General features: G+C 40.4%; 1 protein-coding gene across 1 annotated transcript in view; it reads left to right on the top strand.

Annotated features, from left to right (window-relative positions):
• NOS2 (nitric oxide synthase 2) overlaps positions 1-27,226 on the top strand; it is a 150,731-nt gene that overhangs the window by 94,061 nt on the left and 29,444 nt on the right. Inside the window, exons 10-16 of the mRNA XM_073616679.1 lie at positions 1,643-1,817; positions 5,593-5,694; positions 12,096-12,290; positions 15,875-15,957; positions 16,285-16,429; positions 21,097-21,201; positions 26,386-26,435. Coding sequence (XP_073472780.1) covers positions 1,643-1,817; positions 5,593-5,694; positions 12,096-12,290; positions 15,875-15,957; positions 16,285-16,429; positions 21,097-21,201; positions 26,386-26,435 — 855 coding nt within the window. The remainder of the gene's footprint in view (positions 1-1,642; positions 1,818-5,592; positions 5,695-12,095; positions 12,291-15,874; positions 15,958-16,284; positions 16,430-21,096; positions 21,202-26,385; positions 26,436-27,226) is intronic.

Here is a 27,226-nt window from a genome sequence, read left to right as displayed (position 1 = left end):
ACTTCCTGGTATGTAAGGGTGCCTAGGCACTTCTCTGCCTACAGCCTCATAGCTGTATCTCTGCATTGTGAGATCTATGTCACTGTTGTCCCTAATTGCTAGTCTCAGGAGGTCTGGAATGAGATTTTGAAGTCACTGCTGTGCTGCTGCTGTCCCCTCTGCTGTAGGCTCTGACATGAGGAAGCAAAAAGTCTGACCTGTTAGTCACAACTAATGTGAATGAACAACTGTGCAAGATAACTCCTAAGCCAGACTAGGTCTTCCAAATACCTTATCGTTTGAAACGTCATTCTAACATATTGGAATATCCAGGGCTTTTTTTCTCAGAGAATAGGTACAGGGACTCACCTATTCCGAGTCAACCTTGTCTTTACCCCTTACCCAGCTCCGAGCATCGTTCCTTGGTTGCACCCCCTTCCCACCTCCCAGTACCGCCTCATTTAGAGAATACAGAACCAAGTATTATTTTGTGGTGCTAAGTAATTTGTATGAAATTTGTTAATGACAACAAGAAAGACAGTAAAACAGATTCCCTGTAGTCAGCAACAATGGACCCCCCAGAAACAATAGATCCACCAGCAGCCAGCAGCAATAGACCCCTCCCCTACCATGAGATCCCTCCCAGCAATGACTGACCCACCCCTGGCAACAACAGATCCTCCACCAGCAACAATAGACCTCTCCAGCAACAATAGCCCCCCCCTGCAAAAATACAGTAGATCCCCTCCAGCAACAATAGATTCCCCAGCAGCCAGCATTAATAGAACCTCCAGCTCCAGCACAACCACAGCACCCCTTGCCACTCCATACATTCAGTGCTGGAGGTGCCGGAACTGCATTCCCCCATGTTCCTGCTAAGAAAAAGCCCTGGGAATATCACTGCAACTTATCAGTGACTGTTCTATTTTCTCAAAAGTAAACTGGAAATAGACCCTTTACACATGTGCTGAAGCCTAAGATTAGTCACTGAGAAAAGCCACAGCAGATCCTGTTAGTGCAGTAGTCCAGTGGAGGTTGGGCAGATGTCTCACCACCAGTTCTTCTCAATGAGAGAGCTACCACCTAGGGGGACTCTAAGATCAAATACATGTGTTCAGATATAGTGATATTATATTAATTGATTTTATGCATTTTATTTTACCTATGGGTATGATATGATATCAATGCAAACCTATAAAAAAAATGTAAACGTTTGAAAGAAATTCTGCTGAAGAACAGATATTACAAGTCACTGTTGTTACTGATGTAAGCCAAAAAAGCTTCCTCTCTGTGTTCCTCTGATTCCAATTTCACGTTATAATTAAAAGCCTGACTTTCCTGACTTTGGAACATATAGTTCTCTCCCCAGCCTTAGTGGTAGGAAAGGGCATTCTCTTTGGGGATAGTAGGTATATAATCTTAAAGTCAGAAGTCAAGCCTTTTACACGTTTGTGTTGTTTTCTATAACTCTGTGAGCCTTGAACATGTTGGGTCAAACATTGTATGTGAAAGTAATGATACCGTTAAACCCATTTAGGAATCTTTTCAGAATGCAATAGATCCTAAGGTCAGATTTTATGCAGGTGATGGATGTGCTATAAAGTTACCTTAACCTTCAAATTATTATGTTTGAGACTGTATAATTGCTTATTGTTTCTTAAAGGTTCGAGTGGTTTAAAGAACTGAGTTTGAGGTGGTTTACCTTGCCTGCAGTTTCCAATATGCTGCTTGAAGTTGGAGGCATTGAATTCCCAGCTTGCCCCTTTAATGGGTGGTACATGGGTACAGAAATTGGTGTTCGAGATTTTTGTGATGTCCAACGTTACAATGTGCTAGAGGTAAATGTTATTAGAGATTCAGAGCAAATAATGTATTCCTTTTTAATCTCCTTTGGATATAATATATTTTATCATTTTATCAGAGATATCAGGAAACTTTTGGGTTTTATGCAACCATTGCCAGTATTCATTTTTTTTTTAAACTCAACCTCCATTATCAGAATACCCTGAAAAACACACTGTGGTTTATTTACTAAAGCTAAATAGGCTGTTTAATTAGCAAACAAAGTTGCTCTTTGCAATCAATCCCAGAGCTTCTTGAATGAGGTGAGGTGCTGTTAACTCCATTCAATCACATGCAAGCAAAAATATATTTTTTTATTTCCCTTGCATGTGATTGGCATTTCTTTGCAAAGTGAAACTTTACCACATTCACTAAGCTCTGGGGCAATTCTCTTGCAAAGAGCAGCTTTCCTTGCACAGCCTATTTGGCTTTAGTGAATCAACCCCATCACTTGATCTTCCCATGGCATCCAATCAGATTCTTACTTTTATATTTTTTCTTTTTTATTACACAGGGTAAATTAAAGTGAATGCTAAAATCTGATTGGCTAATTTGAGCAACAGATGCTTTACCTGTCAAAAGCTGTATTTGCCATTCAAACACATGCACTTGTCCTTGAATAGCAATTGCAGCATTTAAACGCTTGTCAACAGGATCCCTATCTTTTGGATAGTGTAAACAGCAGTGTCAATGTGCAAAACACAGTGCACAACAGCAACCAAGTAAATAGTCAATATCAACCAATCCCAATCAAATCTCAATTCACCTAATTGATTGGTTTATATAGGTACTACAGTGCACAGTAGCACATTGCACGGGTTCACGGAACTTCGAACTGCCTTATTGCCAAAGCAGATCTGGGAGTAGTAAGACAGGGTTACTGTTTTGCATGTGTAGATTGTTGGTAACTGTGTGTTAAAATTATTGTAGCAGTTTTTTTTTTTATTTTTACAGCAGAGATGACTGATTAGTGGTATGGGAAATCTGTCAAACAGGAACTAACATGCAGACCACCCATTTCTTGTATGTTGTGAAAACCTTATGCTGGTTTCATGGTTTACGGTCAGCTTCCTCTGAATTGCTGCATCTTTTCTAACCCTTATTTCTCATTCAGTTTATTCAGTATTCATACTAAAAAAAAACTTTTTAACCCCAGTCACAACTTTAAGATGATAACATAAAGACTTGTTGGTGGCCATGTTAATGGGCAATTAAGCATTACAGAAGTCCTGTCAACAAGGTGTTAGCAAGGAAAAATATCTAAATCCGAGAAGCAACATGAGCAATCACCATAATAAGGAGCTATTGGCTTATGTGAAAGTGGAAAGTGGTTTCTGCAATCTAATACTGGACTAGCCATTTACAGTAAAACTTGCCATATACTTAAGGACTATATAAGGTGTATTTCTATGTGTGCAGTCATATTTAAGAAAACCCCACCATATGTTGCCATTTAACAGCATACCTAAAAAAAAAACAAAAAAAAAAAATTTTTCTTATCTTTTATATGTTTGTAAGGAGAAGGTATCATGTCAGATTGCAAGCGTTTCTAAATAGTCTCACAGTGTCTGCCTCCACACAGACTGGGGATTTGGGGATTTACTGTGCTATGCTTCATTAATATACAAAGGAGGAGGTCAGTTTCTAAATTAGTTACCCTTTGTTAGGGCAGACAATGTTAAATCTAGTTTATATCTGATAAAGAAGAACTTCAAGCACACTACAGACACCGTTAATTATGTTAAACATTACTCCATAGCCCCCTCCTAAACAATACAAAGCAGTGTTGCCAACCGTCAGTATTTTTACTGGCAGCCAGTAAAAAATGGGCACTTTTCTCCTGCCAGTAAATGCCAGTAACAGGAAAAGGTTGCCAGTAAAAAATATGGCTGTGACGCTTGGCGGAGACCATCCGAGTGCCTGCTACAGTGTGTTCGGGTGGTGCCGGCGGGGGGTGGGTCTGGCGGGGGTGGTGCCGTATCGTGTGAAGTCATGGCGCAAGGGAGCTGAGTGGAGTGGCTGGAGCCTTGTGTGTGGGTCTGCGGGACAGGAGCAAGGCAAGCTGGGAGCTGGACTGTCAGTCCTGTTTGGACTGCAGAGGACTGAAGGGACCAACTGGCATAGAGAGAAACTGTCACTGTGACTCAGGAGGGGACGTAACGTGTTGGTGAGGTGTCATCATCATCTGTGTTGCTGCACACTGTGTTTAGTGTCACCAATAGAGTCAATTTCATTTCAAAATTGCAGATTGTACCTGTTTGTAGCCTAATTACTGAAATTTACACTTAAAACTATAATTTTGTAACTTTTGGAAAAGCCAGTAAAAACGTGGCTGTGCCAGTAAATTTTGGGTGTTGTGTCAGTAAATTTCAATCTGGTAGGTTGGCAACACTGATACAAAGCATTGAGAGCTTGTTTGGATTTTTAAACAAGTAAAAAGTATTTTAAAAGGTGACCAGAAAAATATACAATATTATAAATATGTCAATTATGCTAGGTCAGTTGGAACGTTTCACAAAAAAGTAGGTGTTATCCCAAATTGGCTGCAAAATGCAAATACACTTTAAAATACACAGTATGTAAAGCAAATATTTTTATTGTTTTAGAATGTAGACAGGTCAGGTCAGGTTTTTATTGCAGTTCCTACCTCGACTAAAGAGATTCACCCTCTCTTTTTGTCCGAGCGATCATAGTCTCCAGTACAGAAAATTATGCAATTAACATGATAGAAAATCTACAATCTTGTAGTGTTGTCAATGGAATAGGAGGTAAGGAGAAATCTAAAAGGCATACCTGTTCTGGTGACAGCTGTCCTAGGGGGAATTGGAGAGATTTCCTCCTACTTCCTGGTGTGTCCAAGGAGCGGAAAGTGATGGGAAATCTCCCTAATGGGATGCAGATAGCTAAAAAAAGAAAAGAAAAAAGAAAACTGATGGGGTCTTAAACATTCCCTATTCCATCCAAAACTAAAAAAATGATGGCTTTACATAAAATTTAAAGTGTAATTAAAGGAAAAACTTTTTTTATTTTGGATAGAGCAGGGGAGGGTTATACAACCCCCCCCCCCCCATTTTTTTTGCCATCTGTATCCTATTGGGGAGATTTTCCTTCACTTTCTGTCCCATAGTCAAAATAGGAAGTGGGAGGAAATACCTTCAAAGTGAGGAAATCCTGGTGTGTCACCAGGATCAGCAGAAAGTGTGTCCCCATTGGAATATTTCCCCTCTATTAGTGTTTTGATTTGGAATTTTATTTTACTTTCCCTTTCGATGATAATGGTAACCAGGATTAATAGGGAGGATGAATCTCCCCAATTGGGGCACAGATAGCCTCTAAAAACTGACAGGTGGTCTAATCCCTCTCCACTCTATCCAAAACTAAGAAAAAAAAGTTTTGCCTTTAGTTACACTTTGAGATTAAACTTCATCCAAAAAAAGGCAAAACCAAATTTGTACAATTTACATTCAGAAATACAATGTATATTGCCTTAGTTTTAGTTGAATTTTAGTTTTAGAATTCACCAGCTGAACCTTGTTTTAGGCTGGTCATAGATTGGCAGGTGTTTCACCAACATTGTACATTGTTTTATGTAGGAGGACATCTTTCACAAAGTAACCGTTAGAAATCAAACATAGTACATTGTTATGTTTTTGTACAATAGTAAACTGAGCTTTGCTTGATTGTGCTAGGGTACTACATCGTCCAGTTCATCAGCACTATGTACTCTTCTTTTGAAATTAAATGGATTAACATGTGCTTTTATTCTTTCAGGAAGTTGGAAGAAGAATGGGATTAGAAACTCACAAGCTGGCATCCCTGTGGAAAGACCAGGCAGTACTTGAAATCAATGTAGCTGTTCTCTACAGCTTCCAGGTAGGTTCTATGTGATTGTAAAGTATTGTTTTTTTTCCTATAAAAATAACGAACATGTTATATTTACCTGCTCTGTTGCAGTGGATTTGCACAGAGCAGCCCTGATCCTCCTCTTCTCGGGTCCTTCTTCTGTGCTCCTGGCCCCTCCCTCCTGTTCAGTGCCCCCACACCAAGCAGCTTGCTATGGGAACACCCGAGCCGAGTCACAGCTCCTTGTGTCCATTCAGACACGGATCCCTGACCCGGCCCTGCCCCCTCTCTTCCCTGGTTGGCTAGCTGACTTTGATTGACAGCAGCGGCAGCCAATGTCTCAGCCAACCAGGAGGGAGAAGCTCAGACGACTGAGGCAGTTGTGGACATTGATGGACAGAGAGGGACCTCTAGTAAGTGTGAGGGGGTGCTGGGGAGGCTGCTGCACACAGAAAGATTTTTATTTTAATGCATAGAATGCATTAAGATAAAAAAAACTTCTGCCTTTACAACTCTTTTAATTAAAATGTACAGCATTAGAAAACATGTGCAAGTTTGATGAATTGTACTATTCTCGTGGTTACCTATTCCAGATTTTTACATTCTAGTATCTTAAGCAACCGTGGTGCCCATGACATGGAACTCTTCTTCAACCATTAAAAATAGTCCCACTAGTGGCCCTCTTGGACTTAAAGCATTTGTTATCCCAACAATTCAAATTCCTGATTTGCACCTGCTGTACCATGTACTTGTATGAGAAAGTGTTCTGTTCTCTTTGTATTGTTTCCTTTATGTGAAACCCCTGGTGTTACTGCTAGTCCCCTTGCTTTCCCATTAAAAAAACTGACCACACTAAGCAGGAGAGTATACTTTGCTCGGGTCTCTAGCTATGCTGGGAACTCAGTGTACTCTCCTCTAATGATCAGACTTGTCCTGACACCCCCCTGCTGCATAGACATTCACTGACAAGCTCAGTGTGTGCTGCTGCGTCTCATCTCTCCAGCTCTTATGCAGCTGAGAACAGATAGAATGTGATTACTTATAAAAAAAAGGGAAAGGGTATTTATAATGTTTTTTTAAATGTATATCTATACAAAAATGGTTTGCTCTTGATTTCTATTTTAAACTGAATGGGTTGTTTTACAAGGCAAGGGTTTACAATCACTTGAAGGTTTCAGTAACCCCAACAATTAAAAATACATTTAATGTTTTTACATACGAATCTTAAAGTGGAAGAAAATTCAAAGTTTGACTATTCTTAAAAATGGTCTCTCCCCCTCCTCCTCCTACCTATCCTGCATTACCCTTATAAAAAATGTGTGTACTTACAAGGATTTTACTAATATTGGTATCAGTGATTGTACTCCTGCAAATGCTCTGATGCTTCACCCGATACCTGGGCAGTCAGGTGTGATTGGTGTGGCGGGAGTTACAATCACTGATCTCTCTGTATAGATTTGAATAAAGCAGCTGACCCCCCCCCCTGCAGCTTTCAGTTGCTTTATTGAAATCTATACGGGGAGATAGGTGCTTGTAACTCCCCCCCATCGCCTCACCTATCACCCCTGACTGTCCCCTGTGTCCTCCTCCGGTCCCCCACCATGTCCTCCCTGCTCTTCCGGTCCCCGCCATGTCCTCCCTGCTCTTCCGGTCCCCGCCATGTCCTCCCTGCTCTTCCGGTCCCCGCCATGTCCTCCCTGCTCCTCCGGTCCCCCGCCGTGTCCTCCCTACTCCTCCGGTCCCTCGCCATGTCCTCCGTGTTCCTCCGGTCTGCTGCCATGTCCTTCATGCTCCTTTGGTCCCCCTCTATCCTCGTCCGGACCCCCCCCCTGTCCTCCTCTGGCCCCCCCATCCCGGATCTGTCAGGATGGAGAGCGAAGGAAGGAGTCAGTGATCACTCTGTCCATTCATAACTGAGCAGAGTAAACTGGGTTTACGATGTCTCAGTTTATGAATGGACAGGAGCCTCTGTCTCCTGTCCATTCATCTTCAGTGCAGCTGAGGCTGCAGAGAAATGGACTGGGGAATCTGTGTCCTCAGTCCCTTTCCCATCTCAAAAGGGAGATGTCAGGGGTCTGTTTAGACCTCTGATATCTTACCAAACCCCCCCCCCCAAAAGGGCTGATAAAAATACATAAATAATAATAATTATAATAAAAAACATTGTAATAAATAATATAAAGGTAAAATTGTAAAAATAAAAAATAAAATAAAAAAACACTGACACTGCCCCCCCCCCCCAACAAAAAAAATGTAACAAATATATATAGAAAATTGTAAAAAAATAATTAAAAAAAATAACTTGTAAATAAAAAACTACTGACACAGTCCACTGTCACATGACATTAAAAAATAAATATTGGTAATCGGTATCGGTGAGTGCTTGTATTTGTACTAGGTGGTAGCGGTGCAACCCTAGTACTTACCTATTTCTAATTGGCTCCAGGCAAGTCACATGGTCCTGCAGCTCCGGTTCAGGGAATGCTTGACCAAAGCTGGCAATTCTGGGAGCTGTTATATCATTCATAGGCTGTTGTGGGCACTTTCTTCTCTCCCCTGCAGCAGCCGCTCATTGACACAGGGAAAACAGAACTGCAGGATTATGTGACTGGAGCTGATTAAAAATAGATAAGTACTCACGTTAGGCAGGATAGGTAAAAAGAAGGGGAAGGGAATTTTTTTTAAGAATAGTTAGGCTTTTCTTCCACTTTAAGTGTTCCCTGAATGCCTTTATCTGCATTCTCTTTGATTAAAGATTATTTACCAGATGATTCAGGTTACTTCCTGGTTTCTTGTTACCAGGCCATTGAACACTTCCCCTTTATGATTGTACAGGAGGCTCCATTGACATATGGCGTCCTGTACACCCCAGTAGTCTGCCTGTGATTGTACAAGCAGCCATGACACCCAGCCTGCCCTAGCTGTAGCCAGAGAGTGGCCCCTGTAGGAAGTATCACAATACAAAAGTAGTCTACAAAGCAGCATGTGGGGACTCCACCCCCAGCCCTCGGAGCCTGCTGAAAAAGAGGAGACTGAGCGGTCATGTGGATGCTAATAAAATAAGAAACGTATTTTCAGCTACTTTTTTTAAATATCAACTACAGGGTATGTTTAGGCAATAGGTAAACTTTGCCACAAGGTGTTTCAAATTGTTTAACTTTGCATCCTCTTTAATGTTTAAAGTGTTAATAAACCCTCAATTTAAAACATTTAACATTCCTTCTGTTTTCAGCCTGTCACTTCTCTACAATTTGCCTTAGAAATTTAACCCCACTTGGTTTCTAATTTTATGGTGGCTACACCCTTATGCAAGGTCCCCTGGAGCCCTGCTGTAGCCAATTTGCGAGTGTACTCCTGACTCAGACTACAGCCTGACATGCCAACTCTCCATACACCACCATGAATAAGTTCTCGTAAACCCAGGAATGCCACTCCCTAGCTCTTTCTCCAAGTGAATTGATTGACAGTGGCCATTCATGATTTGAAGTAACATGTATTGCATATGACGGCCTTTAATTGTTAAAAATTGGCAAATTAATTGTGTATTGGATGATTTTAAAGGGTTTACCAAACAACTGTTTATGTAGTTAAGGGGTGCCTGTAGATGAAAACAACCTGTGCGACCTCTGTATGTATCTGCTTTGCATGATATGAATCCTTTAATATAAAAAAGGCAAGGTTTTTATTATTACTTTAAGGAGGTTTGGCTAATCCGGCCTGCTGCGAACTATGTGGCTTTTTCGCAGACTCAGGTTTGTTTATAGTCAGTTTATAAAAGGAAAAGACTCTGTGCTATTCATTCAAATTAGAAATCATATTTATATATTTGTCGAGCAGCAACTCAGCACACAAATATAAAAACATAAGCTGTTATTGCTGACCTTGTGAAAATTTTACTTCCTTACTGTCTTGAGCTTCATACATTTTAAGACACCCGGCCAAAAATAGAAACTAAGTTATAGGAAACTGGCAGAGAATGAAATCAAAGCTATCACTACTGACTACCCTCTGGAAATTTGGACAACAAGAGTATTTAGAAGGTGGTCAACAATGACGGCTTCCATGTTTCCCTTACTAGTGGAAGCACTGCTGGAGTTCCGCTTTAATTCTTTCACCGACAGAGCAATTTTTTCATTTCACTCACACATAACATTAACCACATTTTATACACATTTCCACCATTTGAAAAGCAGAGACCATAAAGAATAGAAGAATAAAATAGAGAATAGAAACGATGATCTTTTTTTTAACCACTTCAATACCGGGCACATATACACCTTCCTCCCCAGACCAATTTTAAGCTTTCAGCGCTGTTGCACTTTGAATGACGATTGCGCGGTCATGCTACACTGTACTCAAACTAAATTTTTATCATTTTGTTCCCACAAATAGAGCTTTCTTTTGGTGGTATTTGATCACCTCTGGAATTTTTTTTTCTTTTCTGCTAAACAAATAAAAAAAATACCGAAATTTAAAGAAAAAAAAGTTTTTTTTGTTTCTGTTACAAAGCTTTGTAAATAAGTTTACAAGTTTTCTCCTTCACTGATGGGCACTGATGGGGCTGCACTGATGGGCACTGATAAGGCGGCACTGATGGGCACTGATGAGGTGGCACTGATGAGGTGGCACTGATGGGCACTGATGATGGATTCTGATAGGCGGCACTGATGGGGCACTGATAGGTGGCACTGATGGGCACTGATAGGTGGCACTGATATGCAGCACTGATGGGTACACATAGGTGGCATGGAAGAGCACTGATGGGCACTGATAGGCGGCACAGATGGGCACTGGCACAGATGGGCACTGATAGGTGGCACGGATGGGCATGGATGGGCACTGATAGGTGGCACTGATGTACACTAATAGATGGTACTGATGGATGCCAATCAGTGCCAAACAATAATGCCTGCCAATCAGTGATGCCCATTGCGGGCACTGATTGGCATCCATTGTGGACTTTGATTGGCATCCATTGTGGGCACTGATTGGCATCTCTGGTGGTCTAGGTTGGCATACCTGGTGGTGACATCCCTGGTGGTCCTGGTGGCGTCCCTGGTGGTCCAGTGGGGGCATCCTCAGGGAGGGGTTGTGCTGATAATCAATCAGGACAAATTCCCCATGTCAGAGGAGCAGCCGATCGGCTCTCCTCTACTTGCGTCTGACAGACGGCTTTTCCTGTTTACATCGTGATCAGCCGGCTGATCACATGGTAAAGAGTCTCTGTCAGAGACTCTTTACCTAGATCAGAGTTGCGGTGTGTCAGACTGACACACCGCAACAACGATTGTCTAGAAGGAAGGGTCAAGTGGAACAAAAGGTAATAACTGTTGGGGATGATCAGATGGAGAAAATGAAAATACAGTTGTTAGGTGTGGGTAGGATAGGCTTCTCTGAAGAGAAGGGTTTTCAGGGATTGTCTAAAAGCTAATAGAGTAGGAGCTAATCGGACAGATTGGGGTAAGGAGTTCCATAGGATTGGATAGACTCTGAAAAAGTCCTGGAGGAGAGCATGGGAGGAGGTGACAAGGGAGCTAGAGAGCAGGAGGTCTTGAGAAGAACAAAGAGAATGATTAGGTTGGTATTTTGAGACCAGGTTAGTGATGTAGATGGGGGCAGAGTTGTGGGTGGCTTTGTAAGTAGTTGTTAGTATTTTGAATTTAATTTGTTGGGTGAGTGGAAGCCAGTATATATTGTCAATTACAATGTTAGAGCAGCCCCACGTGATGTATAGAAATATCACATGGGGGGGCTAGGGGAAGAAAAAGTGTAGGGCTTCACAAAGCTCAAAATGGAGCATGCACAGAGAGTGTGGCAACCCAGAATACTGAGGGTTGGCAGGCATACTGTTGCCATGTTGAACAGGGAAGCACTGCCTGGATCACCAGGTGCTTACACCTTAGTAATATATTTTCTAAAATAAAAATGCTTACCACACATAATTAGGGAAAATAGCTTTAGAGCAAAAGAGGTCTCCAAGTCACTGCTGGGAGGGAGAGCAGGGCAAAGTGAACTGGTACAGACAAGGCATTCAGTGCTTCTGTTGGGAATTTTGAGAATTAGTTTATCCACAGAAGGATATCAAAGCATGCATGATAATGTGAACACATATGAAAAAACAAGCCTTTAGACAGTTAAATAGTGTTTCGATGACCATCCTCTACAACAAGTATTAGGCCACATTTATTTAGCTCTACTTGTTTCTCTATTATATTTTTTGATTGTAAGTTACTTGGCTGGGTCTCTCATTCAAACCGTTAAATGGATTTGTGAATGATGTAATGTTATTGCTATAATTATTACATTTTTGAAAAAGTGTCTATATAATTCATCGCAGTAATTGCAGGTATATTGATGTCACTATATAAAAAGTTATGTAGAGAAAATCTTCAATCAGACCACAGTGCCTTTAAATAACTTTTGTTTTTCAGAAACAAAATGTAACTATAATGGATCACCATTCTGCAGCAGAGTCTTTCATCAAACACATGGAGAATGAATACAAGCTGCGGGGAGGATGCCCAGCTGACTGGGTTTGGATTGTGCCTCCGATGTCCGGGAGCATCACCACTGTGTTTCACCAGGAAATGCTCAACTATATTCTGAGCCCTTTTTACTTCTACCAGGTAGGATGATGAGCTTCCTTTATCAAAGTAACCAATCAGATTCATTCTTTAATGACAAATGACCAAACAGAAATTAAAAGGTGATTTATAAGAAGACGGTGCAAACAAATCTGCCTTGAAATGGATACAGGTAGCCTTCTTGTTCAGAATTTCAATTATTCATCCAGGCATTGCTGTAAAGCTCCAGTCTATGCCATTTCCTTTTGCTGGCTATCTAGTGATCTGGGAATCATTTGTTATTACCTGTTTGTAAAGCAGAAAATGTATTCCCAGATATAACCATTGCACCCACCTCGACTTGTTGTTTTTAAGATTGAAGCTAAGAAGCTTCTCAATGCCACCAATCAGATTCAAACCTGCTTTGTAAATTTGAATCTGACAGGTCATATAGCATGCAAAATGATAGGAAGGTCAGGAAATTATCTTCCCCTGCATACGTGAGGAGATCTGTGAACTAGACATGTGCAGAATGATAAAATTTGTTTACTTTCGTTATTTACATACATTTATTTAGTTAAAATTAGTTTAATTCATTTTCGGAATTTGGTTCATTTATTCAAATTATTTCGTATTTTCCGAATGCAGTTGAATTGAACTCAATTCGACCGAACTCGGAAAATTCAAATCGATTCGAATTTCATTCACATTGGAATCAAATTCTGTTCTAAATTGAATTTATTCTTTTCAAAATTCGACTTTTGGAAGATGGTTATATTCTTTGTATTCCATTCAATTCTATTGTTTTTCTATTCTATTCTATTTTTTTCTATTCTATGCTTTTATTTTTTAATATATGCTTTTCTTTTCTATTCTATTCTTTTCTATTTGAATTCAAATGTGTTCTTTTCGAAATTCGAATTTTAGAAGATGGTTATAGTCTTTCTATTCCATTCAATTCTATTGTTTATTTCTATTCTATTCTTTTCTATGCTTCTATTATATTCTTTTCTTATCTATTATATTCTATTCTTTTCTATTTGAATTCAAATGTATTCTATTCAAAATTTAAATTTTGGAAGATGGTTATATTATTTCTATTCTATTCTATTCTATTCTATTGTTTTTTTCTATTCTATTCTGTTTTCTATTCTATTCTAATCTATTATTTTCTATTCTATTCAAATTTTGGGAAATGATTATATTCTTTATATTCTATTATTTTGTATTCTTTTTTTCTATTCTATTCTTTTCTGTGTTAATATTTTATTTTATTTTATTTTCTATTCTATTTGAATTTGAATGTATTATATTCAAAATTCAAATTTCAGAAGAAGGTTTTATTCTTTCTATTTTATTTTATTTTATTCTATTCTTTCTTTATTCTATTCTATTCCTTTATTTTCTATTATATTTTATTCTGTTCTTCTATTTTCTATTCTCTTTTGTTCTGTTTTACTTTATTATATTCTATTCTTTTTCTATTCTATTCCTCTATTTTCTATTTTATCCCTTTATTTTCTTTCTTTTCTAATATTTTATTTTCTGTTCTATTGTTTTCTATATTCTATTTTGTTCTGTGAGAGCGAGATGCAGCACAAGGAGAACATCAGTTTTGTTGCAGTTCACTCATATGTTGGGGGAGGGACAGGACCTGTAAGCATTACTTGACTGCAGCAGAGAGAAAAAGGTCTAATTGAGGTTGGGTCTAATAGTGATATAGAAATAATTGCTCCAGCATCAATGTGAGATAAAAAATGCCCCCCGCATTACTGGTGTCACTAAAAAGAAAAGATGTCTCTACATTCATGACATCACTGGAAGGAAGATGGCCCTGGGTTGGTGGTGTAATTAGAAGGAAAAATGTCCCTGTGTAGGTGGTGTCAGGAGGATTGATTGGGCAGTGATATGAAAGGAGAAGGGTAGCTGGGAGGGTGGGGGTTCTGTGGAATGCATTTGCCTTTGCGGCCCTGTGTGACTCTGAGGGCTAGTGTACACGCTGAAGAGCAATCCACAGTGGATTGCATTCCAGGGGGCATTTGACAGGTGACAAGGAAGCTTTATGTCACCTGCTCACCGTCTGTTTTAAGCCCTGATTGCAAACCTAATGCATTGCTTGCAGCTGTGGCACTGCCTCAATGAATTGAATGGGTTGCGTTTAGCAGCTAGTGATGCCAGTCGAACGCAAAAGGGGCATAAATTCTTCCCACGACATGTTTATAAACCTGCCTGCTGCCTTTGCAGGTTAAAACTTTCCCTCCCACCCAGGTGTCTCTTTAAAAAGTTCCAAATGCCAAGGGGTGCAAAAGATTGGCCCATCACATGACCACGGTGATTGGCTGTCACAGTGGTTAAGTGATTGGGAGCTGGTGCTGCTACCGATCATTAGCGGGGAACAAGAGCTGTCTTTTATAGCTTAGTCTCTTGTTGGGAGCGGGCATGAGTGTGCTCTCAGCACAGAAACGTCGGCCATCCAGTCATGCATATGAGTGTTGTGTAGCTGTTAAAGCCCACCCTTTAACTGCCGCACATATGTGTTACAAGGCAAAAATTTAAGAGGGAGTGGTTGGGGGTGGTAAAGACGTGGATCAACTGCATGTTTTTACCACCCCCAGTCTGCTCTCACTCTCTGTCTGGCGCCAGTGCTGAGAAGGAAGTGACTGTGTTGTCAGCTTGGGCAGTGCCCTGCTTGATCTCCTACCCACATTACACTGCTATTTGAGGAAGGAGAGAGCAGAATCCTCCTTCCAGCAAGGATCACAACCATTCACTGTGCTCTGGTCTATTTGATAGCAGTGACAGCAGTCACTCCTATCATTCAGGCAGCGGGAGAGCAGAGCGCTGACTGGCTCTCAGCACCCCTCTCCACATAGCGCTACTATGCCCAGGGCACATTTCCTCCCCCCCCCCCCCCACACCTTTATTCCCAGCCCTGCCTCCCTTTATATCTATTGTATAGAGTAATTCCGAGTATTTCCAAACGGCTCCGAACCTTTCCGAGTGTCCACAGGACCGCCGCACATCTGGCCAAATGCGGTACTGCACCGCCCATTAGCTTGAATTCTGCTTGTTTTGCGAGACAACACTCGCAAACCGAGTCAGATTTAAAAAAAAAAAAGTTGCTCATCTTTCAAAATGCTCGTTAACCGCGTTACTCGTAAACCAAGGTTCCACTGTATATATAAATTATAATATGCATTTTCGTAAAACAATGGTATGGTACTCCAAAACTTCAGTGCTCCCTTTGCAGTAGTTCTTACTTCACGGTATGCTTTTTCTTTGCAATTGTTTCCTGTATTTGTTTAAATTTTACAATTGCCAGAAAATGCTTCCAAATTTGCAGGTCCGTCATAAATAAATACTGGAAGAATTTATAGCTGCAAGCAACCCAGATATAGAATTATTTTTCATTGTAGGATAGAAAAGTGAAATGAACAGAAAAACGATTTATTTATTTCCTCTTTTTTTGTCAGCAGTATGGTTTATTTTATTTGATTTTTCTTTATTTTACATTTTTATGACTGACTGATAGTAATTGAGCTGAAAAATATGGTGCTGGTAGCAGAAGCTTGCAATGTTTCCTTAATCTACCTAAATATACAGTATACATTGCATTATTAATGCGATATCCCATCACTTTATTCCAGATTGATGCCTGGAAAACTCACGTGTGGCACGATGAGAGCAGAAAACCTAAGAAGAAAGAATTCAAACTCAGTGTTATTGCCAAGTAAGAGACTGAGATTGTCAGCAAAGATATGCGAATAGGAATGGAGCTTTTCCATTTGTTGTGGCATTAAGTGGTCGCAGTCCCATTCATCCTCTGTGACAAGTCAATAGACATGTTTAGGGAGTTTTCAGCTTTGCAATAATGGAACAAGTTTGCTAATGAATTGCTATAAATCTCCGCATCCATATCGGCTGGCAGCCGTGCATTGTGGATATATGTACTGTACATGCTGCGGAACTCTTAGGAAGTAAACGATTAATCCGTATACAGAAATAGATTGATCTGGGGTGTGCTGCTAGTGTTTGACATGTTTAACTTATGTTTTAGGGCTGTGTTCTTTGCTTCATTACTTGCGAGGAAATCTATGGCTGCCAGGATAAAGGCCACCATCTTGTATGCCACAGAGACTGGAAAATCAGAGACACTGGCAAGAAAACTGCACACGTTATTTAGCTTTGCCTTTAAAAGCAAGGTAAGTACAGTCAGCACAGTGTGGTCATGTACAATAGAAGTATACTTTTACTTTGGTGGACTCTGATGTAAGAATTGCGGGGTTACTGACTCACTGCAATGAAAGCCCTGACTGTGGGTATGTGAAGCCCGCTCGGTCTCTTTTCCGTGATCGCGTGCATGCACCTCCCAATCTCGCGCATGTGCAGTGTGAAGGAAGTACGCCCCACTGCATGTCGGCTTCCAGTCACTGCCAATACCTGCACGTTCACCCAGCAACAATACAAACATAAGACTGCCACAACACATTATCTATTCAAAAATGGCGCTGATCTCCGCCTAGCATTGCATCATTTGTGGTTTTGAAATAATGCAATGCTAGCAGCATGGGATGCCAGATGACTCGTGGGATTGCTGTGTCATCAATCTGATGCACACGTGGAAATGAGGTATCTTGCCATGGCGAAGTGGGATGGAAGTACACCTTCAAAACACTAGAAAAGGTACAAAACAAAAAAACAAAACAAAAAAAACTATATCCAAAAACAAGGAGGGGTGGGGGGTTGGGTTGCTCTATTGTTCAAGATCTAGTTGTATTTTGGCCTGGAACACTGCTTTAAGGTGACACTAATCCATAATCTTATGCCGCGTACACACGATCGAACTTTCTGCCAACAAAACAGTGGATTTTTGTTCGAAGGTTGTTGGCTCAAACTTGTCTTGCATACACACGGTCACACAAATGTTGGCCAACAATTACGAATGTGGAAACGCGGTGATGTACAAGACGTACGACAAGCCGATAAAAAGGAAGTTCAATAGTCATGTGATATCACCATTACGAACGCTAGTTTTACAAGACCGAGCGCTTTCGGCTCGTACTTGATTCCGAGCATGCGTGGACTTTTGTGCGCGGACTTGTGTACACACGATCGGACTTTCCGACAACAAAGTTTTGTTGGCGGAAAATTTGAGAACCTGCTAGCCAGCATTTGTTGGCTTAAAGTCCGACAGCAAATGTTTGATGGAGCATACACACGGTCGGAGTTTTAGCCAACAAGCTCACATCCAACATTTCCCGTCGGAAAATCCGACCGTGTGTATGCGGCATTATTCTTCAAAAATGATCCATATATCCACTACTTAATGGCCATGTAATCTAAAATATTTTTTGTTTCTTAACTATTCCTTTTCCCTTTCACTTCTGTTTGTTTGCAATGAGCACTGCACTTTAGTTGTTGTCCTGTGCACTGCTCTATGCACACTTAAAATACCATAGTCCATAGCTCCTAGTCCATCTTGGGAGCTAGCAAGATGGAGTAGCTACATTCCTACATACAGTGGGCCATGGAGAATTAATGTAGCTGCCCTCTTGCCCTCTAACAAGAAGTCAGATCACAGCAGCAAAAAAAAAAAAAAAAAAGGAATTTGGAGATTTGGAGGAGGCTGAAAGCAGCACAAGGAATTTTTAAAGTGGTTAAAGGGGTACTAAAGCTAAAACTTTTTTTTTTTTTATCTTAATGCATTCCTTGCATTAATTAAGGTAAAAAACATTTTATATTTCTCTGTCCTCCTTCCCTGTGTGAAGGGGAAGAGATGGGAGAAGAGATCCAGTGCTGTGCACTACTGCATCTCTTCTCCCCTCTCTTCCTCTTCACACAGTGACTTGAACAGCAGCAGGAGCCATTGGCCTTCAAATGCACTGAAGAGGAAGTGGAGGTGGGGCTAAGACACGCTGTGTGTGTGTCTGTGGAGCACAGCTCCATAGACACACAGCTCATGTGTGAGCAGACATTGTGTGCCCCATAGCAAATGGCTTGCTATGGGGACACACTAAGAAGAGAAGGAGCCAATATCGCCAGTGGGGGACACAGGGAGAGAAGAATCGGGGCCACTCTGTGTAGTAGTAACACTTTATGCAGAAAATTGTTTTTAAACTAGAGTTTAGTGTCACTTTCATTGTTGTGATCCTAGGGTTACAATGCCTTTTAACATATCCAGGTATGATTTCATAGCAGAGTTCTAGTTGGTCATACTATAATTAGCATAAACACAGTAAGAAATAAATCTTCTAGAGCACAAGACTGATTGGTAAATGCCAGGCTTAATGAGATAAGAAAGGTAACCTATCAGCATTCTGAGGTTTTTAAAGCCAAGATCCATCCCAAACTTCTTTTTTTTTGTTTGTTTTGATATGTCTGTAAGGTGGTGATTGCTATGTGTTCCCTTTGTGGAGTTTTTCTCTTCTTTCCTATGCTTCTATCACAGGGACCTAAAACAAGACAGAGATACAAACAGCAATAAAGGCACCTTATTTATTAGAGTGATGAGGGGTTAGAATGTTTGTCAGGCTTTTTGTTGTCCATATCTCCACTCGGGAGATATTTCACCCTTTCTGGCTCAAAGCACCCTCTTATATCAGGATGTGACCTTGTGTCAATGGAACAGGAAGTGAATTCCTCCTAATGCGTAGACAGCAATAAAAAAGACTAACAGGGTTCAATAAAAAATTAGTAATAACAACTGCAACCTTGAATAGACATACAGTATACCTTGACAATGAAGCGTTTTGGGCACACCATTCTTCTGCCTTTCACCAGGAGCTTATTGAATTACATTAGAAATTACCTCTTATTGTGGCTAGTGATAGTTAGTCACATTAAACTGGACTTGTTCTGTAATGTTTAAATGGGTCACTTTTATCCAGTCACCATGGAATATGTACATGTTGTTTGTCTAAGAACAGGATGGGAAGTGTGAAATTTGTGAAACCACCCTGTACTAGTTATATATTCCTATCCTTTGGTGTTGACTAGTCTGTGTGGTAATCCTTTGATTTAAATGGCTGAAGGTATGACTTGTGTCAAATTGGGGTAACCGGAATCCAGACCCTCTGCTAAGTTGTAGTAATAACTATTGTCCTGAGTGTTTAGTGCCTCCACCTAAAACTGTCTGGAGTTTACAAGTGGGACTCCTCCTTAGGATTTCCTTGTCTCTAGGATCAGTCACTTACTTTTTCTTGCAAAGAATTGAAGGTTTGGACTTGAAAACATAGTTTCAGTGCTTTATTGCAAACTTGAGCTAGAATAGGATAGGAGGAGATGGAAAACCTGATGTCTTCATGGGGTTCCTACAGCTCCACTGCAAGCAACCACTGGGTGGTTCTCAGTATGCAGGAGCATCACACAGTTTCTACTGGAGCACATAAGTAAAAAAACAACAGGTTCAAGTGGTTCTATGTTCCAATAGTCTGACTTTAACAAGAATACCTCAGGCCCACATGGCCTCCAGGCACACAGCCTGCATAAAGAAGGTCACACCCTCTAAATTTGAGCTCCAGTCCTGTGGCCATAGTCTAGATACACAGCATTCTCAACAGCTCCTCTCCCTGGACAGGAAGGCTTCTCAAGGAACCTTCCAGATCAGGGTTCAGCTCTTTGGTCAGAGCCTGATCCCAACAACTAAGGGCAAACTCGCAAGGGGTTTGTCAGTGAACAAGACATACAGAACTTCCTGTATACACTTCATGGCATTGTGGAGCTCTGTCCACAGTTTAACTGGCAAACGATGCAATACATGAAATCCATGAGCCCAATTTTCTACAGGGTTATTAAGTAAGCAGGAGTAAGGGAACATAGCCCTACACTTGAATAGGAGTCAGGGGGAGAGGAAGCCACATATAGTAAAAATAAATCTGACAGAAATGTTACCTTCTGCCTGCCTTATGCAAAACTAAAAAAAAAACACATTTTAGCTGGGGCTAGGCAGTATGGAGCTTACCTGAAGAAACATCCACTATATAAACAGTATGAATGTTCAAAATGTTTCAGTATAATAAATGGCATGGTGACCTAAAGGCTTTCAGTAAAGCAGGCCTTATTCCAGGCAGTGTTCATTTTGGCAGCAAATTTCAATTCAGTTTTAGTCCCATTTTAGTCTTCTGCAATTGTTTTAGTTTTAGTCGTATTTAGTTGACTAAATCTCCAGTACATTTTAGTCGACTAAAACTCATTTTAGACGTCTAAAATCTAATGGGTGTAATTCAATTGTAATGCATTAGTTAATAATTCTCTACAATTTGCAAACTCATATACTGCTGAAGTGAAAAATCTAATATGTTATTTATTATTACATTGAGGTATGAACATGCACTACAGACCAGTGTTAATTTTGAAGTCAAATTTCAATTTAGTTTTAGTCTTAGTCTTTAGACTAAAATGGCATTTTAATTTTAGTCCCATTTTAGTCTTTTGGCTAAAATGCCATTTTAGTTTTTAGTCGTATTTTAGTAATTTCAGTTGCTTTAGTTTTAATCGTATTTTAGTTGACTAAAATAATATTCATTTAGTCGGCTAAAATGTTTTAGACGTTTTAGTTGACTAAACTAGCACTGATTCCAGGTATTATTGATATCACCCCTGTTCTTATGTCAATGAAAATAATCTGGAGTACATGATATCTGTTTTAGCTGTGGTTATGGCTATTTTATGTTTAGTTCTGGGCCAATATTCACAGATTGATATCTCAAGAAAAACACCAACTAAACCATTCATAATCCTTCTAGAACATGTCTAAATCTTCTAAGTCTCCCACCATACCATGTTAATGTTAGTGCCAACCCTCAGTGATAGGCATTCATTTGAAATATTCATTGAAATATTAATTGACTAAATATTTGTGTTCTTTTAGGTTATCTGTATGCATGATTACAATATCAGCAATCTGGACAAAGAAACTCTCCTTCTAATAGTTACAAGTACATTTGGAAATGGTGACTGCCCTGGTAATGGGGAGGTAAGCTTCATATAAATGTTTGGATGGAAGTCAAATAATGAAAATCAGCACTTAAAGAACAATGACATAAAAATACAAACATTTATGTAAAAGAGCACAGGAAATAGGTGTAGCACTCATATATTGCTGTTTTTCTAACACACTTAAGAATATAAAAGCAAACATTTTATTTTTGCTGTGAGCAAAATACGTTTCCTGTACAATTACTTAAACATTTATAGAAAAAAATGCCCATTAAAGACTGAAAACTACAGAATACTGATCCAGGTCTAAATCCTAGATTTTAAACAAATAGACCAACGCGATTCAACTGTTTTGTTGAGTTTAGCTCCTAAAAGTCCCTTGGCTTGGAATTCTCTTTACCAAATTCGGAATAAAATGTTCTGAAATATCTTTAAATGTTTTTTGATGTCTAAATTCTGGAGCTCTTATTATGACCACAAGTGTTTACTGGCTTGATAAAGGCTAAGCAGCATATAAGGTAGTTAAAGTAGACCAATCAGTAACTTTACAAGCATGAATAAGTTCGAGATAAAAATGTAGCTTTTACCTTTAACCATTTAAAGACCAAGCCTCTTTTTCAGATTCGGTGTTTACAAGTTAAAAACAAGTTTTTTTTTGCTAGAAAATTACTTAGAACCCCCAAACATTATACATTTTTTTCTAACACCCTAGAGAATAAAATGGCGGTCATTGCAATACTTTTTGTCACACCGTATTTGCGCAGCGGCTTACAAGCGCACTTTTTTTTGGAAAAAATTCACTTTTTTGAATAAAAACATAAGACAACAGTAAAGTTGGCCCAATTTTTTTATATTGTAAGAGATAATGCTACGCTCAGTAAATTGATACCCAACATGTCACGCTTCAAAATTGCGCCCGCTCATGGAATGGCTTTAAACTTTTACCCTTAAAAATGTCCATAGGAGATGTTTAAAAAATTCTACAGGTTGCATGTTTTGAGTTACAGAGGAGGTCTAGGGCTAGAATTATTGCTCTCGCTCTAATTATCGTGGCAATACCTCACATGTGTGGTTTGATCACAGTTTTCATATGCGGGCGCTACTCACGTATGCGTTTGCTTCTGCACGCGAGCTCGTCGGGACAGGGTGCTTTAAAAAATTTTTTTTTCCTTATTTATTTTACTTGATTTTATTTATTTTTACAATGTTTTTTTTTTTTTTTTTTTAAATTGGGGTCACTTTTATTACAAGGAATGTAAACATCCGTTGTCATAGAAAAAAGCATGACAGGTCCTCTTAAATATGAGATCTGGGGTCAAAAAGTCCTCAGATCTCATATTTGGACTTACTCAGAAAATTAAGTCCTGATAGATCACTTCAAGCTGGCCTCTTTAAAACATAAAGTATCTCAAAAAAGTGAGTACATTTTTGTAAATATTTTATTCTATTCATGTGACAACACTGAAGAAATGACACTTGGCTACAATGTAAAATGACAACAAAAAAATGTGCCTTTAAGACGTATAGGCAGAAGTGACGTTTTGACGTCGCTTCCCCCCTGCTATGGTATGGAGACGGGTGGGGGCCATCTTCCCCTTACTCATCGCCATACCCTGCCATGGATAGGTCCTGATCGCCTCCGTCGCTGTCGACGGCTCTGGTAAGCGGCAGAGAGCTTGGGAAAGCAGCGGGAAGGGAGGGGCCCCTCTCCCGCCGCCGATAACAGTGATCTCACTGCAAATCCACCACAGAGACCATCATTTTCGTAAACAGGACCGCCGGCTGAAAAGATGGATATCTCGGTTATGGCAGCAACTGCTGCCGTTACCAAGATGTCCATCTTTAAAGTGCCGACGTATATGTACAGGAACCGGTCGGCAATTAACCTCTTCCCACCCACAATCTGTTTACCAGTGTTTCCCAGCATGGTAACCCATGTCAAGGATACATTGGTAAACGTCCTTCCCTGACACTTTGTGCTGCTCCTCGCTCCTGATCTAGGCTGTTCCTGACAGCTGGGGTACCCACCGACGATCAGGAACCAATCAGAGAACCACTAATTCAGCTCTGACATAGAGATCACATGCAGGCTGGAGGCTTTACTGACAAAAATGTAGGCAGTAGTGCTCATCTGCTCTATTAAAGCGTATATATAGGCAAAAATAAAAACAAAAAACTTTTTTGTACATCTCGGCAATGCATTCAGATTTCCCCATGCTGCATCCCTTTAAGCATGCTGCAACAACAGAAAGCACAGGAAGTTATCAGCTCACAAGCTTTCTGGCAAAATCAGCAGGTATTTTGTGCACTCAAAATGTGCCTTAAACAGATATAACAAAACACCTTCAATGGTATATTAAGGTCAAACTTTACTCAGAAAATTAAGTCCTGATAGATCACTTCAAGCTGGCCTCTTTAAAACATACAGTATCTCAAAAAAGTGAGTACATTTTTGTAAATATTTTATTCTATTCATGTGACAACACTGAAGAAATGACACTTGGCTACAATGTAAAGTAGTGAGTGTACAGCTTTTATAACAGTGTAAATTTGCTGTCTTTCAAAATAACTCAACACACAGCCATTAATGTCAAAACAGCTGGCAACAAAAGTGAGTACACCCCTAAGTGAAAATGTCCAAATTGGGCTCAAAGTGTCAATATTTTGTGTGGCCACCATTATTTTCCAGCACTGCCTTAACCCTCTTGGGCATGGAGTTCACCAGAGCTTCACAGGTTGCCACTGGAGTCCTCTTCCACTCCTCCATGACGACATCACAGAGCTGGTGGATGTTAGAGACCTTGCGCTCCTCCACCTTCCGTTTGAGGATGCCCCACAGATACTCAATAGAGTTTAGGTCTGGAGACATGCTTGGCCAGTCCATCACCTTTACCCTCAGCTTCTTTAGCAAGGCAGTGGTCATCTTGGAGGTGTGTTTTGGGTCTTTATCATGTTGGAATACTGCCCTGCGGCCCAGTCTCCAAAGGGAGGGGATCATGCTCTGCTTCAGTATGTCACAGTACATGTTGGCATTCATGGTTCCCTCAATGAACTGTAGCTCCCCAGTGCTGGCAGCACTCATGCAGCCCCAGACCATGACACTCCCACCTCCATGCTTGACTTTAGGCAAGACACACTTGTCTTTGTACTCCTCACCTGGTTCCCGCCACACATGTTTGACACCATCTAAACCAAATAAGTTTATCTTGGTCTCATCAGACCACAGGACATGGTTCCAGTAACCCATGTCCTTAGTCTGCTCGTCTTAAGCAAACTGTTTGCCGGCTTTCTTGTGCATCATCTTTGGAAGAGTCTTGCTTCTGGGACGACAGCAATGCAGACCAATTTGATACAGTGTGCGGTGTAAGGTCTGAGCACTGGTAGGTTGGCCCCCCCACCCCTTCAACCTCTGCAGCAATGCTGGCAGCACTCATACGTCTATTTCCCAAAGAAAACCTCTGGATATGACGCTAAGCACGTGCACTCAACTTCTTTGGTCGACCATGGCGAGGCCTGTTCTGATTGGAACCTGTCCCGTTAAACCACTGTATGGTCTTGGCCACCATGCTGCAGCTCAGTTTCAGGGTGTTGGCAATCTTCTTATAGCCTAGGCCATCTTTATGTAGAGCAACAATTCTTTTTTTCAGATCCTCAGAGAGTTCTTTGCCATTAGGTGCCATGTTGAACTTCCAGTGACCAGTATGAGAGTGAGAACGATAACACCAAATTGAACACACCTGCTCAAGTCACAAGACACCGGGGAGAGAAAAATGGCTAATTGGGTGCAAATTGGATGTTTTCACTTAGGGGTGTACTCACTTTTGTTGCCAGCGGTTTAGACATGGCTGTTTGCTAAGTTATTTTGAGGGGACAGCAAATTTACACAATTATACCAGCTGTAGACTCACTACTTTACATTTTGGCAAAGTGTCATTTCTTCAATGTTGTCACATGAAAAGATATAATAAAATATTTACAAAAATGTGAGGGGTGTACTCACTTTTGTGAGATACTGTAAATGCCTAACCTGTTTAAAATCCAGTAATACACTGGGTGAGATTTTCTAAAGCTGGTGCACCCGGGCCGTAGATAATTTTTTGCTCTGGGGGGTTCAGCAGCAGGTACCAAATTCATAAAGACTGGAAAAAGGAAAAGCTATTTGTTGCTCATAGTAAGCAATCACATCCTTAATTATATTTTCTCAGATCCTCTTGAAAATCGAACCTGATTTCAGTTTTGCCTTCTTGCAGTTTTTATGAACATTGCCCAGTGAGGTTAGCTATTGTCCAGTCTGAGGCCTGGTACTGGCTGAACAAAAAGGTAAAAAAACCTGATGGATCAATGCTCTCTGCCATTAGACTGCCTATCACAGGGTGGTGCACTGTAATAGCCAATCTTACTGGGCAGGTGCAAAGGGCACCATCTTATGGAAGGCAGCACACTCACTGATTATTTGTTAACCCTGATTATTTGTTAATTGCCAGCTTAAAGAGCGGTTACAGGCTCCCCCCAACAAATACTGTAGCTCCTGACTTTTAATGTATAGGGCATTCACCTGTCCAGGGATCCAGCAATGTCCTCACACAATCCGATTATTCAATTGGCTTCAGGTGCAGGCTTCGGCATCTCTAGTAAGGGAAATAGGAAGCGATGCGTTGCGGCTTCACAGCCAGGTTCCTACTGCGCATGCACGAGCCACGCTGCTCCTTTGGTCCCGTAGTCTTCTGGGACCTGTGATGTGTCCCAGAAGACTGTGGGGGAAGCGGGGGGGTGGGGGGATGGAGGTGAACTTCCAGCTCAGATCTGAGCTGGAAGTGAGAGTGGGTACCGGTCAAAGTCAGGTACCCGCTAAAAAAAACCAAGCAGAACTTCCCCTTTTGGTTGAAGTTCTGCTTTAAAATAAAAGTGTATGAAATAACAACAGCCTTATGGGTTCCTAAAACAAACACATACAAATTATTTAGGTGTGCAGATTAAGCATAGTGTTATTGCAAAGTTACCTAGGTTGACCAACCCAATGCTGTTGGTGCTAAATTTGGCCTGGGCACCTATACATGAATGATGATCCAGTCAGGGGAATGTGCCTTGGCCAGAGAGAAGATAGATAGATAGATAGATAGATAGATAGATAGATAGATAGATAGATAGATAGATAGATAGATAGATAGATAGTAAAGCTAGATACAAGATATATTTCTGACCTTTTACTTTTTCTTATTAGACATTCAAGAAATCACTGTTTAATCTGAAACAACTCCATAGTAAAGTAAGGTATGTAAAAATTATATATGTAACAATGTATTTACATTTGTCACTTCTGTATGGTTCCTCCTTATCATGCTGTAAGTCTAATTAAGGATGGGAAAAAAAAGGCCTTCAAACAATCATTATTGCAATCTACACTCACCGGCCAATTTATTAGGTACATCTGTTCAATTGCTTGGTAACACAGATGGCTAATCAGCCAATCACATGGCAACAATTCAATGCATTTAGGCATCTAGACGTGGTGGAGACGACTTGCTGAATTTCAAACTGAGCATCAGAAGGGGATTTAGGTGACTTTGAACATAACATGATTGTTGATGCCAGATGGGCTGGCCTGAGTATTTAAAAAACTGCTGATCTACTGGGATTTTTACAAACAACCATCTCTAGGGTTTACAGAGAATAGTCCGAAAAAGAGAAAATATCCAGTGAGCGGCAGTTGTGTGAATGAAAATGTCTTGTTGATGTTAGAGGTCAGAGGTGAATGAACAGACTGGTTTTGATTGATAGAAAGGCAACATTAACTCAAATAGCCACTCGTTACAACCAAGGTATGCAGAATTCCATCTCTGAATAGACAACACATCGAACCTTGAAAAAGATGGGCTACAGCAGCAGAGTACCACTCCTTTCAGCTAAGAACAGGAAACTGAGGCTACAGTTCAAAATTGGCACCAAAATTGGACAACAGAAGATTGGAAAAATGTTGCCTGGTCTGAGTCTTCATTTTAGCTGCGACATTCCAATGGTAGAGTCAAAATTTGGCGTAAACAACATGAAAGCATGGATCCATC

The sequence above is a fragment of the Aquarana catesbeiana genome, linkage group LG02, assembly GCF_042186555.1.
Source record: "Aquarana catesbeiana isolate 2022-GZ linkage group LG02, ASM4218655v1, whole genome shotgun sequence".
NCBI lineage: Eukaryota > Metazoa > Chordata > Amphibia > Anura > Ranidae > Aquarana > Aquarana catesbeiana.
Note: the sequence above shows the minus strand (reverse complement) of the source record. Positions and strands in the feature narration are given on the sequence as shown.